At 33.3% G+C, this 16592-nt stretch overlaps 2 protein-coding genes across 2 annotated transcripts; both read right to left on the bottom strand.

Moving 5' to 3' along the window:
- Nucleotides 1-2585: 2585 nt before the first annotated feature.
- Nucleotides 2586-12050, bottom strand: LOC104218074 (wax ester synthase/diacylglycerol acyltransferase 11-like). Its single transcript, XM_009768472.2, has 7 exons — nucleotides 11680-12050; nucleotides 10655-11230; nucleotides 9528-9594; nucleotides 4116-4219; nucleotides 3599-3808; nucleotides 3360-3497; nucleotides 2586-2942 (listed from the first exon to the last, which is right to left on the bottom strand). The coding sequence occupies exons 1-7, from the start codon at nucleotides 11965-11967 to the stop codon at nucleotides 2781-2783; spliced, it is 1545 nt and encodes a 514-aa protein (XP_009766774.1). The 5' UTR covers nucleotides 11968-12050; the 3' UTR covers nucleotides 2586-2780.
- A 1564-nt stretch (nucleotides 12051-13614) lies between these two features.
- On the bottom strand, nucleotides 13615-14589 carry LOC138888134 (uncharacterized mitochondrial protein AtMg00810-like). The gene has a single exon (XM_070169948.1). It carries the CDS (start codon nucleotides 14587-14589, stop codon nucleotides 13615-13617), a length of 975 nt encoding a protein of 324 aa, XP_070026049.1.
- Between the last annotated feature and the right edge of the window lie 2003 nt (nucleotides 14590-16592).

Raw genomic sequence — 16592 nt, forward strand, 5'->3', positions numbered from 1 at the left:
TTTCCTTTCTTGGAATTCGGCTTGTTTCTTTTCTTGGAAGATCCTTCTCCGGTCTCCTTACCCTTTCCGTCATTTTCCAGTTTCTCTTGCACTTAAAGCTTGATCTCTTTGTACCACTTGATTATGCCACAAAGACATTAGGTACAGCTTTAGCAGCACCAAGCCGCTCATCTTCAAGCTCCACATGACGGGCAACATCAGCAAAATTTTTGATACTATCACTGTGGGTCAAGTTAACTTTCAGATGTTCCCAATTATATGGAAGAGACCGAATCACTGCCTGAACCTACTGCTCATCAGAGAGAACATGGCCAACACGTTGTAATTGAGAAATCATATTTGACATCACCCTTAGATGTTGCTTAACAGCGTGATCGTGACGCTTTTTGTACGTGTCAAACTTGATTGTCAGCTGTCGAAGGTGAGTCACAGTTATACCCCCATATGCCTCTCTTAAATGTGCCCACATGGCTTGATCAGTAGTATATTGCTCAAATTTGTGGATGAGATTATCAGCAACGAGCTTACAATAATTTCACGTACAGTGGAATCTTTCTCTTTTCAAACATTGTAAATTTCCAGATCCCTCCTGTGTTAGGCAGTGTTACCCTCTTCTAGGTGACTCATAACATGGTTAATACTTTCAAGAGCATCTTGCTCTTCGAGTACTTACCACATCTTACGACTCCAGATGTCATAATTTTACCATTTAGTTTGTCACCCTTGTTCAAGTTAGCAATGATGATTTTCGATGCCATGTTTGTTATTAGAGATAATTTTACAAGTTTAACTCATCAATATATACTTTAGTCAATTTACGCATGTTATTACACACTTAAGTAAATTAATTATAATATTAATTCTATATTTAGTATAACATCGAACTGTCACTATGTTTCCGTTCATCATCTATATTTTTAATTAATATTAAAGTCACTTCTTAGTGTGTCCTTTATTTCAAGTCTCAATCCATTAAAAAAAAAATAATAAACAATGTATGTATCTGGTGAGATAAATAATATAATTTAAATTTCATTAAGATAAAACACATAATAACAATTTACATGTTTGCTAGGACACACATGTACTAATCGAACACTAACTCTTGCTCATATACGCTAAAAGGTGCACTAGGCCAAACATCATGATAGATCTCAATTAAAATTTCACCCCAAGGCTCTCGAAGAGAGTCTGCAAAAATAGATAATGCTTCCCAATTAGTAATTTCTATGTAATTAGCCAATTCAACTCTTTTTAACCTAAAAAGGTGTACATGTTCAGGAATGGAAGCATCATGACCCATTTTAAATTCCTTAAACTCCCTAAATTTCTTTCTCCTTCCCTTCGTTTAGCCCTTCGATCCCGTACCTCATTTTGTCTCGCCCTTGGGACATTCCTGATGACTTCAGGCTCTGAGTCTGAATCATTATAGAAATAAGTCATGCGACGACGTATCCTACTACGTTGTCCCCTTCTTTGACTTCGAGAACTCCCACTTGGAGTAATTCGAACTTGTCCCTGTTCAACCATATTCTAAATAGGACCAAGGAAATAATAAGAATGGGTACGACCATTTAGTGTGGCAATATATATCACAATTACTTGTAGGAGGATCTTAATTTAAGGGATTAAGACTAACCAAAATTTTCTATTTAAGAAAACAAGAGTTATCTACTGGAAAAAAAATGTAATACTCAGTGAGGTAACACCCACGTATTCAAAACTGAAACATGACCAAAGAGATGAAGAACCTTTCATGTTAATATTGACTTGCCATATTCTGCCAACATATGTATTAATAAATTATAAAACAAATCTTGAAATAGCCTTCTTTTGCTTCTGCGTTTTTTTCAAACTTTAAACAAGATACCAACATGACATTTGAAATATAGGTTGGAGAGAATAACCAATCTGTAATTAATGAATTGTTAAAGACAAAATTACTTAATCCCTCTGTTCCTTTAATTCCAAATAGAAATAGAAAGACAAGAACGCATTACCTCTATGTTTAAAGAAACAAAACAATCAATAAAAAAGTTTATTTCGTTTCCACAACTTAGCCATAACGCTCGCACACTGTCAATAACGCAATTCAACAGACAGTTAATTAAGGACTCTACCAAACACAGTATTTTATGAAGGCAATCAATAAACATGAACAAATAATAGATTGCTCTGATACCAATCATAGATTAATAATTGTGAGGCGAGAACAACATTAGCATACCTGTCAATAATGCAGCGGAAGAATTGTTGAATTCACCACTGAAACAATTGCCCCAAATCCAACTTTAAATCACTAGGAAACAAAGTTAATCTTCCACCAACTAGATGCCTTAACTTATATGTGTTTTTCGTGTAGAAAGGATTAGTCAGAGAAAATTCTTACGCTTGAAGTTCTGTGTTTTCTTCTTAACATAAATAGGCAGAGTAATAGTGGTTAAGAAAGAAAACCCACCATTCCCCCCTTTTTTTGCATGTTCAGTTTAGTGGAGTTTGTGGTCTAGTGGTAACTTCCCTTAACCTCTCTCACTTATCTCTCCTAACCGGGTCGGGTTAGCCCACATGGAACGACCCACGAATCATAATCCAACAATTTGTGTTAAATTAAACCATGCATCATTTAAACAAATTTAATTGTTATCTATTTTAAGGGTAAACAATAACATTGGAACATATATATTAGTAGTACAAGCACTTTGGAAGATAAATCCGCCTTTTGTTATAACAGGGAAAACTTTAAAACACATTGGTAGCTGCCCAACAAACAATTATCAAGTTTACACGGCTGCTTCACTTTCTTTTATTACTGCATTTTTAAACATTTGAAGGGAGTCCTCAAAGTCATCGCACAGCTGGTATGGATCTGGAATCACAAGCGGATCCACTGACATCGAAATAGTCATTTTATTGCAGTAACTCTGGAAATGCATTATCAGTGCCTGCAACCAAAATTATTAATGACATTTCTTACTCTGCATATCACCATGATTCACATTTTCCGTCGTACAAATGATATTTCTTTTTATGTGATTGAAGGTAATTCATTAAAGTCAATTACTCCCTCCATTTCTATTTATGTCTTAATTTGACTGGTCATAAAATTTGAAAGTGTAAAAAACTTTTGAATTTTGTGATTTAAACTAAAGGTATATATATATATATATATATATATGTTCAGATCTTTATAGAAAACAACTGTATCTGATATTGTTAATATTATCATACCATCAAGAAGATTTTAACCCTACTATATATATAACGTACGAAAAGTACCATTTGAATCCGGTGGCTTCAAAATATAACACGTCATTCTAATATCCTTTGCAAGTAAAATTAAAATATTGAAATATACTAACATGAGGGAGTCCACAAATTGTAGGAGCAGCATAAGCTAACTTATGCCCGAAAAAAGTGATCTCCTCTTGAGGGCCGACGACGTTTGATAATAAGATGGTGGTATGAGATAGAACTCTGTTTGTGAGCTTAGCCGCCACCTTTCAAATTATAACACAAGAAAATTAATGTATAAGTTTACATATATTAAAAAAATTTAAAACAATCCCCTTATCTAAAAGAATAAAAGAAAAGAACTCACATTGGATCCGAATATGTCTTGGGTTAGCTTAGCAGCGGCAAAAGATAACCTGGATTCAAGAGAGAGCTTCTTTTTGTCGATGATGGCTTTAGCTTGGTGAATATAATCCAAGGGGTTTTCAGGTAAGCTAATGGGTAATGAGGTCAGCACATATCCAATTTTATTACCCCATTTTGCCTTTGATTTTTTCTCCATCATCTCTGCTAGAACCTGAACTCATTAATCCTTAATGTCAGAAGGACTACAGTAAACACTTAGGAAAAAGAAATGCTCCCTACATACAAGTAGGGATGTAGAACCTATAACTTTCGACATGTAATATAGATATGTATGTAGGAATCTATTAGAATCTCAACAAATATTAAATTTGAACTTATAATTTAATTAGCAGTATAATTAATTCAGTGCAAAGTTGAACCCATTAAATTTCAATCATGGATCCGCGTTTGACTACATATCAAATTTAACTAGGTACTATTGTGTTTTTTTTTTTTTGGAGTAGAAGAGATGCAGTTACCTTAATTCCAGCAGAAGGTCTGATGTTGAAAACAATAGATCCTCTAAGACGAATGTTCTTGGGCAGATTATTTGTTTTGCTGCTTCCTCTCCCATTTTTGTTGCCTATTATTAGTAAAATTTGATTGTAAGAATATGGGAAGTTGAAAGTTAATAGATGTTTGATAAATGTAGAAAAACAGAAATTCAATACGAATGCAGTACTTAGAAAAAACTGTACGAAGCAGCCCTTCATTTTGTTAGGGAGTAGCAAGTTGGGAGTATATATTTTCCATTAATGACAAACTTAAATTTGTTTAAATATGATCTATTGTTAGCATTTCTTACGTATATGATTTATCCTAACCAAAAAAAAAAAAAAAAACACAAAACACAAAATAACAAAGAACTAATTAATCTGAATCTTATTGAGTGTTCGTAGTGATCAGGTTAATGCTTAATGTAGCATAAGATAAGGTTCATTCTTAAATCAAAAAAGGTTTTATGTCATATAAGTATAAAGATATTTTACACGATAATTGAATTTTAATCTATTCTAATAGGTTAATTACTGTTCTGTTCTGATCAAGTTAGTTACCAATTTATACGAGTAACATAAGTTAACCTGTAATTATCTTATAAGTGACCTAAATATATAAATTTTTTTTTACGATATACTTAAAACTCTAGAGAAAATCTATATCACCACCAAAAAAGTAAAGTTTCTAGTCACATGAAAATTGAAACCTATCCCAATATATATATATATATAATTGAGGGTCATTGACCCGGTGACGTGGCAGGCCTTGATGAATAGGGATTGTCCTTGTCTTTTTCACAATTTTTTGGAGTTTTCTCTAATTTATTCTCATTTACCTAAGACAAAAACCACGGTTAATTTATTAGAAAAACCCAAACGTTTCCTCTTCTTTTCACCGCCAGTGGTGACCCTACAATTTTTAACAAGGTCTTTCTTCTTCAAAATGCTGATCCTTCTTCTCTCTCTACTATGAAGAAAAAAAAAGGTTGTTTCTGTTTTGTTTCATAGATTTCTTTCTTCTAAGTTAGAACGACCCTTTTCTTTTGACTCCAATCTCTGGAAATCCATCTAACCCACTGTCAGAATTGCAGCACCCGTCATCTGAATCGGAATTCATTGAAGTTGGTAAATTAAGAAGAAGAAGAAAAAAATATGGTAGCTTTTTTGTTTTTTTTAAAATCTATCAAATACAAAAAATTAATTTCTTCTAAAATTTCTAACCCGAAATGTCTCTTTCAAATCTGATATTCTTTTACTTTCTGCTCTCTTGATATTAGATTGTGTTTCCGGTATATGTCCTCTCTAAAGGTTCAAAATTTTGGTAACTTGGCTTCACTTTCTTGCTGATTCGACCACAAAGTGAAAGAGACTCGTCCTATTCCAGGAAAAGATCAACCACTTATCATTTGTTGGTAATGTCTTCCTTCTCCCTTTCTCTTCTAAGTTACTTTTTATATCAAAATCTACTTCTACTTAATTATTGCGCCTACTATCCGAATCTTTTCACTGAGACACTAACATAAACTTACGAATTTGGTAAGTTTCTAGACCAATATTAGCTATCTTAATGATAAATATTTTATTGTTAAAATATATTCACACCCGACGTTTGTACCATCTCAGTAAATTTATAATATGTTTCTTTACATAATCGTTAGCACTTAATTATATCCAATCAATACGGTTTTTTAGATGGAAAATCGACAAACACATTAATTTGCTGATTCTTTTGCGCATGTTCTTTTATTTTCTTTAGTGGTAAATGAGAAATGGTATTGATTTGTGTCAAAGTTTTACAACGAAAGTAACAAAGTAGACTGGTGCCCTGCTCTTTTCATTGAGTTTGCCCTTCATTTGGTTAATTCCATAAAGTTGATATAATTTTTTTAGTTTGGATTATATTAGTATCATGTAGCTAATCATACGTATTAGTCAATTAAGATACCCGAAATAAGTGTTTTAACTTTTTTCGTGGCTGAATTTTAACAATTGTGATTGAAAAGCTTGAAACTTTACTCGCCAAATTTGATAACTTTTTCTTACGGTTTATATGTTGGTTGTATATACAAATTTATGTGCTCTTCAAACGAAAATACATTATGTGCTTATTTTCCAACTTTTGAAGTCTTTCCCATCTCTCTCTCGTATATATATATATATATATATATATATATATATATATATATATATATATAGATAGATAGATAGATAGATATATATATAGAGAGAGAGGTGACGTGACACCTCCTCTAAGCCAGGATCTCTATTTATTTTATTCTCAAATATTTGCCTTTGTTCTATTTTTAGTATGTATTAATTTATTATTTAAAAGAAGAAAAACTAATTTGATATGACTTCTCTAAATGGTTGTGTCCAATCTAAATAAGTAATATGCGTACGTTCTTCCCTTCCCTTAAAATCATTCATAACATAATTACTTCTGTATTTATTCGTTTTTATTTCCCACTATTTTGATTAGTTTTTAATGTGTTCTTTTGTAGTTCAAGTCTATTGCTTGACTTTTGAGGTTTTGGTTGTAATATATAGAGATTTTAGAAGTTTCAGTTTTTCATCAATTCCCAACATGATCAAAGGGGCATGAGAGTCTGGTAAAGAGAACTTGGTAATAGCTTTTAGTTTTTTCTATTGATTGGTATATATTTTTTGCTGCTTCTTGCATTTCTTTGTTAGAATTAAAATATGTATACCTGTCAATCATTACATATTTGTGAATGGATCTTTCCTAAGATATCTTTACAGAGTTTCTTGCTTTTTAGGTATTCTAATTACGAGTTTATGTTTTGAAAAAGAACGATATTCTAGCTTCCATCTTTGGTATGATTCTGCATTTTCCGAACTTTCTTTGGTCTGGTGTCACTCTAATATTTGCTTTTTCTCTTTGATTATTTATTCTTTGTATTTATAGTTCAAGTTGTGTTACTTTATAGGAATGTGGTTTATGTGTATTAGAATTTGACACGATCATTATTTTGCTATTCAGATTGGTACAACTTTTTCATACTTGATTGGTGTTTATTTCATGTGTCTCTGTATTAATATTTTTTTTACTTTTTATATCAGGTATTGGCAGAGTAGTCCAAGCATGTGGACTCCGGTGAAAAACTTTGAGCATTGCCTTTTCCTGTTCTATCTAATTTCACAGTGTTTATCTTGAAAGTGGAATTAGCTTTTGGCACAGTAGGAGTCCAACCATATAGATTCAGGTGAAACTTTTATATCTTCTTCTTCCTTCCCATTTGGCTTTCCAATATTTTCTTGACAGTGTTACTTGCAAGAGACAGACTGAAAAAAGAAAAACTTAGATAATCATATTACTATATATAATTGTTGAAAAGATTGAAAGCACCACCAGTTAAGAATTATAGTCCTCTTTCCCTTTCTTTCTTAAGGCAAAAATTCAAGTAGTGACTAATTATAGAGAAGTTGGATGAATAAAGAAAAAATTGAAAGAAAAAAACAAAGTGGAGGGGATGAAAGAGGAGTGGGTGAGAAAGGATCCAAATCGGGTTTCAAAGATAATAGATCAGATACTTAGAGTGGGAGAAGGAATTAGTTTCTTATGATCTGCAGAAGCAGTATAGAAGCCTTTGTAGATACGTAGCAAAATATATTTTTCAGTCTATTTATAAAGCTATGTCACCATCATCAAATAACCAACCATTTTTATTTATTTATTTATCTCTTTTGGATTTCCTCTGGACATGATTTTTTTCTAATCTATGTTTGTTTCCTCACTTTGTTCAAGGTATTTCGAGTTTATTTTGGCAGTAGTAGTGACATTGTTAATATGTCTACATTTAGCCATCTATTTAATGGCATGGAAGCTTTTTCTCTAATCATACATCTCATAGGTTTTATGTTAGTTTACTTAGCATACTTTTAGACCTCTGCCGAACTTGTGCTCTGTTCATAGCGAGTGAGAAAAATTATTAGTAGCTCCATTTTATATATAAGACTTATATTAGTTCCATGTTAAAAATGAGTTGAACCTAAAAGTTTAGAGGATTTCAAGGGAAAAAAAATCCGAGTATGATATCTTTTAGCTTCATGATTCCTTTGCTTGCTTTAATTTTTATCCAATTTGTACAGTTCTTGATAAGTTTATTAAAGTACAAAAGGAACACCTTTAATATTCTGATAAAGTTTTTCCTAAACTGGATATGCTGATTGAGAACTCCTTCCTGCTAATTTTTCTTTATCTTATTAATTTTGGAGTTGAATGTTCTGCACTCAATATTGATGTATATAAGATCTCTTGGTTTTTTGCTTGATATTTCGAGATGGATATAAAACATATCTATATTGCAGTCTTGCATGTATGATGCTACTGCAACTTACTAATGATACAACTATTATTTTTATGCAGGGTTACAGTTGAACATTCAAATAATAACCCTCAAAAGCAACAATAACAATTGCTAATATGAGACATGGCCAAATGGGGAATAGTCCTACAGACGATAAAGAATTTATAAAAAGTCGGACAAGAAAACAATGAAGTCTTGTAACTTTTGTTAAAAGAAAATTCATATATATTGCAATTGAAACAAACTCGAATTAGTACTGAAGTGAGGAAGGTGTTGTGAAAAGCTTATAATCATCCCATGATGCAAACAAAGGTGTACCATCCTTTTTTTAAAAATCAATTTAGTATATCATTCTTTAATTAACACTTTAAAAAAGAATATGTAATTTTTATGATTTCTTTTGTGATAAACGTTCAACTCATTGAGCAAGAGGAAAAAATTTGTCGCTCTTATATTCGTTGCAAGTGTATTACCTCCTTTTGTCAGTTTTATTAGAGAGATTATATAATAAGCACTAAGATTTCATTTGTGCTATACTTGATTGTTCAGTGTATACTTCCTCAAATGATCATGATATGATAGTGACTTAATTAATTCTCAAAGTCAAAATTTTAGTTGTCTTTCAAGTGGTTGTTTCCATTTCAAGTGTATGTTTCAATTAGTTCAAACTATAGATATCTTTTACCAAGTCTATCATATAGAAGATAATTAAACCTCAATTTTTTATTTATCATTTTACTTAAAACTTATATGTTCTATCTCCACTTTATTATCAAAATGATAAATTTCATAAATTTAAATGTCTGTTACAATCGCGCTAAGCGCGAGTATATTAACTAGTTAATTACTAAAGTAGAGGCATAATGGTTTTACCACATGGATTAGAAGCAAAAAAAATTACCTGTAATTATAAAACAAAAAAGGTTTGGAATGATAATACTGTGTTTCCACACGGATCAAATAAATGCAATATATATAGAATATGTACAGTTACTCTTTGACTACGAGCTAACAAACGCAAAATAGTAAGGTATTGGATTAATTAATAGGGAGTGGGAAAACATACCATATCTTCTATTCAGATATCGTGAGATACCAGCTTGCGCTATGCCCATCACTACATCATTAATTGTCTACAAAAACCACAATAGTATAATCAGAGAAAAAAAATGAACATGTGAAATACAAAAAGGAAAGAAGAAAAATGTATAACTATATGCATGATTAACAGGAATTAAAAGAAAAAAAACATTAGAATTGTGGTTTAAGGAAAATTTCAAATCCAAACTAGGCCAAGTACAGCAGCATTGATGATTGACAGGAGGTAAAAGATAACAGGGGGAGCTATTAATGAGGATTGTTGAATTCTGTTGCCACAAACGTGGCAGGTAAAAACTATCGACTGGTCTTCCACCCTATTGAAAAGGAGCAACTACATTGGACGTACAGAATTTAATGGAACTAAAATAAAGCATAAAATCTAGTAGATTCCTATGTCTATGTTCATGTGAACCTATTTTATTTTTTGGTCCGTAAAAAAAAAATGACTTATTTTTAAATTTAGAAACAATTTAACTTAAACTTACAATTTTGCCTTTGATAAGAAGTTTTTATAACCACACAAATATTTTGAACCCCTTTTTGACTTGTTTAGGACCACAACTTTCAAAAGTCTACATTTTTTCTAAATTTCGTACCCAATCGAATGCGTTCACGTAAATTGGAACGGAGGGAGTATGAGGAGAGTACTAGCGTTCCCCAAGATAAATTAGGTATATGATCCATCTCTCTATATACATGACTTAAATACGCTTACCGTACAGAATTTTTATAATTTAATGTACTTTACACATAGCATGTAACTTGTTCTATTTTTTAGTTTACCAATTCCACTTTGTTATGAGTGGTTATGTATAATTATCTCTTAAATGACATGATATTCATCATATAAAAATAAGTTAACTCATATACAAAAGAAGACAAGAAGTAAGAACGAAATAAAGAGTTTTTAAAGTAATTGTAATCCCAAATATACTATGATATTCCTTGTATATAAATTATATCATTAATGATAAAATAGAAAATTTAATATTTAAATTATCTTTAAATATATAAAGATATCATTCTTTTGTGAACATACTGAAAATGAAATATATGAAAGTTAAAAAAAAAAAAAATAGTATGCGGCCTTACCAAGTTCAAGGCATTCTTGACTATTTTCATGTCGTCAAGGCTAATAGTCCTGTGCACAAGTCTCTTAGGATTATGCTCAACCCCTGCTCCTCCTTTTATCGGAGTGTTTGTATCCTTAAGAAACAAAACGGTTGCGAAAAACATAATAGCATCCACCAATGTATTCCAAAATACCATCAACAAAAACCAAACAGAAAAACAAAACCGCCTACAAAATCCAGCCTCGTCAGAACATTCCTTTTTAGAACTTGTAGGTATAGTAGGCAATGCTTCTGAATCTGAAGCTTTTCGAGTACATGCTAAGATTAATGAAATAATGGACATGCCATCCCCAATAGAATGGTGCAATTTCAGAATCCCTGTGGCTTCTGCTTCAGATGTCTTCACATTCAAAATATGTACTTCCCAAAGTGGCTTTGTCATGTCCATGGGTATTGTTGTTAGACTTGACGTGTAGTTTTCTATGAATTCATCTGGTGAATCCATGTCCGGGTCTAAATCTGGACATACCATATGGTTTCCCACATTTACCGTTGTTTGCTTCCACTTCCTTACACCTTTCTTTTCATCCACCACCTTTATTAATTTTGGCAAACGAAAGTATTAAAAAATGGACAATTATTGGAGCATAGAGAATGTTTCGCTATAAAATGTGAAGAATAGCATAGGAATTTAGCTCATTGCACTAACAACAATAATAACGACATACCCATTATAATCTCATATAGTGGGATTTGAGTAGGATAGTATATATACAGACCTTACCCCTACCTTGTGGAGGTAGAGACACTATTTCCAATAGACCTTCAACTCGAGGAAAGCATAAGTACAACCATAGTGAACAAGAGGTACGGTAGAAGCCATACAAAAGAAACCATAGTGTCAAGCCATGCATTGACAGTAATAAACTAACATGTTGCAACAGGTAACTTGTACAGTCACTTTTTATAGACGTGTTACAATTTTGGTGATCTAATAGGCGTGTAAAGTTAAACTCAAGACGAAAACTGTACAACAAAGCATACCGGTATACTGGTGAAGCGAGGGTGGTTGAGAAGAGTGGACTCGAGGCCCTTCTTGATGAGATCGACATTGATCTTTGTAGTGCAACCTAAGATGGCAATAATGTGACAACTGAGGGATTTAGTATGGAACAAGCGTGTAGCTGGGCTTGCTGGCTCAAATTGCACTTGCTCTTTTTGCTCCTCTTCTACCACCACCACCGTGCTGTTTTTTTGGCCATTAGTCATGCCCAATTTACAAGGTTCTATATTGGTCTTTGTATCAATAGGTTTGAGACCAAGGCTCCCCATTGGTTTGGTGCTAAGTTGTCACTACACTGAAGCACAATTGTAAGCTAATAAGCTTGTAAGCGAAATGGCAATGACAGACTACACACGAGAACACCTTAAATTGTGCAAGACAAGATAGGTCTAACTTACAGTACTAAAGTCTTACTTATTATATCTATACATTAAAGATACTGGTCAGATGTACGAGCAGTTGAGCACATGATCTGAAATAATTTCCAGTGAAGTAGGTAATAATTGGTATTTCTTCCATTCCAATTTATGTGACAACGATTCCTTTTTTTAATTAGTTCGTTTAAGTTGTTATTTACTTCAGTGAAGCACAATTGTAAGCTGAATAGCTAAGCTTGTAAGTGAAACTAAAGGATGCCTTAACGAGAATAGTATCTTTATTGGTGTACAATCTTTATAAAAATGGGCCTACACACGAGAATATCTTAAATAGGTAATAGTTTCATGTGGCACCCAATTTTGTGCTAATTATTGAATTTGTATCCATTTTTCTTAAAAAAAGTTTAACTTATATCCAAATTTTGGACAACTTCAGGAACATGCAATTTTCTCTTCTTCTTTAGCATTGTTTTCTTCTTTCTTTGTGCTTAGAGTTTCTTCTTCTTTTTAGTTGCAAAATAGGTTTGTTAAACTTATTGTTGTTTTGACAATATGATGACTGGAATTTGTTCTTTATGATATTTAAAAGCTATGTTGAGCTCATTTGGATAATGAATCGTGTATTGGATTGTTGAAATTCCAAGAATAAGTCATAACTTAAGACTCAAAATCTGAAATTGCATTCAATAAATTGAACTACTTAATATTCAAAAAATTTGAAATTGCATTTGAAAAATAGATGAATTTCAGATTTTATTTCTCAAGTTGCATCGAAAAAATTGAACTACCTCAAATCATACACTTTGCAAAATTTTATATAATACGGATATCACTTTAATAGTGGGCCCAAAAATGAGTATATATGAAAATGCGTGTAAGACACGACAGGTCTAACCTAGCAAAAATAGCCGAGATGGACCCTAATAGTCTTACACTATCTATTAAATTAAAGATGCTTGTCAGAATTGCTACGAGCAGTAGATAATGCATATGATGTTATGTACTAGTAGAATTTTTGCAACAAAGAAAATACTCCACTAATTAAAACAAAGCTACACGTTGGGACGTGGTTCCTCCTTTAAATAATGCATAAACAGCGAAACTTACTTGAATTGAAAGAGACATTATTGACCTTACTAGTACTATGTATACGGGTAAACTCGGGGACAATGCCTATCCCGATTTTTCGATAAAGAAGACGGAAGAAGGGTACGAATGCACGAGATTGAAATCGAGGTTGGGAGCCTTTCGTACCGAGACCCATGAAAGGTGAACGATGTGCTCATTGTGTTAACAACAGTAATGGAGGTGAAATCACACAAATCTGATCTAGGGTTTGAGAGTGAGAGAAGAGAGCTTTTGATATTATGTGAACTGTAAAGAATGAAAAATAATCCGTCCCTTTACAAATGAGGAGCCCAAGTTATATATATACATGACCCGACTCCCTTCTAACCCAACTCAGATAATAATTATAAAGGAAGGAAAATGGGCCTAGCCCAATACAAATAAAAACAAAACAAAAATGTGAGCCTAATACTAATCAAGAGTGGGTGGTATATCTCTAACACCCCCTTCCCCCAAGTTGGAGGGTGATAAAACTCCCAACTTGGAAAGAAAACCATGATGAGCAGCACCACCCAAAGACTTAGTGAAAATATCAGCCAACTGAGAAGAAGAAGAGGTATGCAGCAGATGAATAAGACCTTCAGCAAGCTTGGCCCGCACCAAATGGAAATCAAGTTCAATATGTTTTGTTCGGTCATAAAAAACTAGATTCTTAGCAATGTGGATAGCAGCCTGAGAATCCCAAAACAAAGGAATAAGTGAAGAATGCAAACCCAAATAAGAGAGCAAATGGGATAGCCATGCCAACTCAGCCACAACTTTTCTCATGGCCCTGTATTCAGCTTTAGAAGAAGACACGGAAACAACAGGTTGCTTCTTAGACTTCCAAACCACAAGACTGCCACCCAAAAACACACAATAGCCACTCATTGACCTCTTAGTATTAATACAAGCAACCCAATCACTATCACAACAAATAGTTAGAGACAAATCAGAGGAATTGTTGAAGAAAATCCCACAATCAGAGGTACCCTTCAGGTATCTGAGCACATGGAGAGCAGCTTGCATATGGGGAAGACAAGGGGATTGCAAGAACTGACTAAGGTGTTGAACAACAAAACAAATATCAGGTCGAGTGTGAGTAAGAAAATTCAACTTCCCAATAAGAGATCTGTACACATCAGGCTTGGGTAAGGGATCACCTACATGAGCTTTAAGCTTAGCAAACAACTCAAGAGGACAAAGAACAAGAGAAACATCTGAACAATGAAAATCATCCAATAGATCAAGTATAAACTTCCTCTGATGAAGGAAAACCCCAGAATCTGAATAATGAACCTCAATACCCAGAAAATAGTTAAGGCACCCCAAATCCTTAATCTTGAACTGATCATGGAGAAAAGATTTAACACTAGAAATTTCAGAAGAATCAGCCCCAGTGATCATTGTAAGCACGTGATTTTTGCCCTATATGAGAAATACTCCCAAAAAATTGCAAAATAAAATGATTTTCCTTGGTGTGCAATTTTGTGTATTTTTGTGATATTTTTGGATAATTATTTGTATTTGTCTATGTTTGCTTATTTGTTAAATTAATAAAAAATACAAAAATATGTCGCATTTTGCATGTAGGATTTAATTCTATAATTGTTAGTAATTAAATTAGTTTTACAAAAATTAAAATTACAAAAATAGGCATCTTTTGCATTTTTAGCATTTAATATCCAAATAAACAATTTTGTGCTTAATTGTTACTTAATTATGCGTTAATTGTTATTGAGAGTTAATTTGCGCTTTTATAACTTAGTTTAATTCTTAATAATAATTTAAGTATTTTTATAATTTAGTTTTAGAAAATAAAAGAAGAAAAGATAACAAAAATACAAATAAAAATCGGATTGGGCCATTTCTTCAAATTTCAACCTCAGGCCCAAATAATTGCCCAATCTTCCCCATGACCCAGTCCACTTCAGACTGGGTCGACCCGGTCCGCCCCATTAACCCAAATGCCCAACACCCATTCTTCATTTGTCAAAAACACAAAACAAAACAAAAAAATAAAAAAAAAAACAAAAACCAAAAACCCTAAAACTAAGAAAACATCCGCCCCTCACACCCATTTTGCTCTTTCTTCTCCAAAAGCTCAAAGACCCCATCCATGGCTGACCCTTTTGTTGCTGCTTCGTCTCCAAACGACCACCATCCACGTCGACCTCCCCATCTACTTCGCCGATGCGTCGCCGGAAAACCCTCGGCCAAAATGGAAGGAAAACCCAATTGCTGCTTGTTTCATCTCCTTCCTCGACGAGCAGCTGCGACCCTTCTGCTTCTTATTGCTTCTGCTTCACCTTCCCCATCCGAACGACCTCCATTACTGCTTCGTCTTCGACTACGAACAGCTCGAACAACCACAGCTTGTTTCTCGAGCTGCTGCCCCACTGCGTCGTCTGCTCCGAGCTGCTGCTGTTTCACTCCGTTTTCTTCCTCAACGGACTATTGTTGCTCACATTTCTGGGAGTTTCAGCTGCTGGCCATGGAAGCATCGTCGTCATTCAACGTCAAGCTCAAAGTCGATCTCGACGTCCATGGATGACCCTCGACGTCCATGGCTCGACGAGTATTGCTTCTGCCGAACGCACCCCAGCTGCTGCCTCATCGACACAGGCAGCCATGGATGCCAGTGCGTCGACCTTCTCCATCTCCCAGTTCCTCCGAGCTGTTGCTGCCACTGGGTTCGTTTTTAAACGATGCCAAACGACCATCTTCTTTGGTCGTCTGCTCGTGTTCGTCATCGTTGGTTCGAGCTTTGGTCGAGGCTCATCAAGTTCGTTGTTTGTTTGGTCGTTGTTCGTCGTTTCGATCCGGTTAGTAAATTTTGAGTTTTATTTTGTCCGTATTTTGTTTTGATATTTTCGAATCTAAAATCGGCAAATGTTTGTTTTGTTTATCGTTTGAATTAATTTTTAGTTCATGTTCATGTGTTGTTTGTTAAATTAATTTTTCAGATTCCAAATGAAAGATTAATTAATTATTTTTCATGTTTATTTCATGTTTGTATTGTTGTTTAAGTGAATATTTGTTAGTTTAATGTTTGTTAGATTCGAATTGAAATTTAATTAATTATTTCTTCAATTTGTTTCATTGTTATGTATTTTCCAGAAATTATTAATGTTGTTTGAGTCATGTGAATCTGTCATGTTTGTTGCTAAAAATGGATTTAATTCATGTTCATCTTTGTTTGAAGTCCATGTTTTAAATCCAGTGATTTAATGTGAGTTTATGTTTGTCTTTGATTTGTTAATTTAGTTTGAATCATGTATTTTGTTGTTTGTATTGTTGTGTTCTTGCTCATACATTCATGGTCTAAATTAACCAGGATTGGTTCCCGATATGTTCATTCCATTAATTTTGAGTTGTGTTGTTCATCGTGTTCATATAATTGTTGTTGA

Source organism: Nicotiana sylvestris, chromosome 3 (genome assembly GCF_000393655.2).
Source record: "Nicotiana sylvestris chromosome 3, ASM39365v2, whole genome shotgun sequence".
NCBI lineage: Eukaryota > Viridiplantae > Streptophyta > Magnoliopsida > Solanales > Solanaceae > Nicotiana > Nicotiana sylvestris.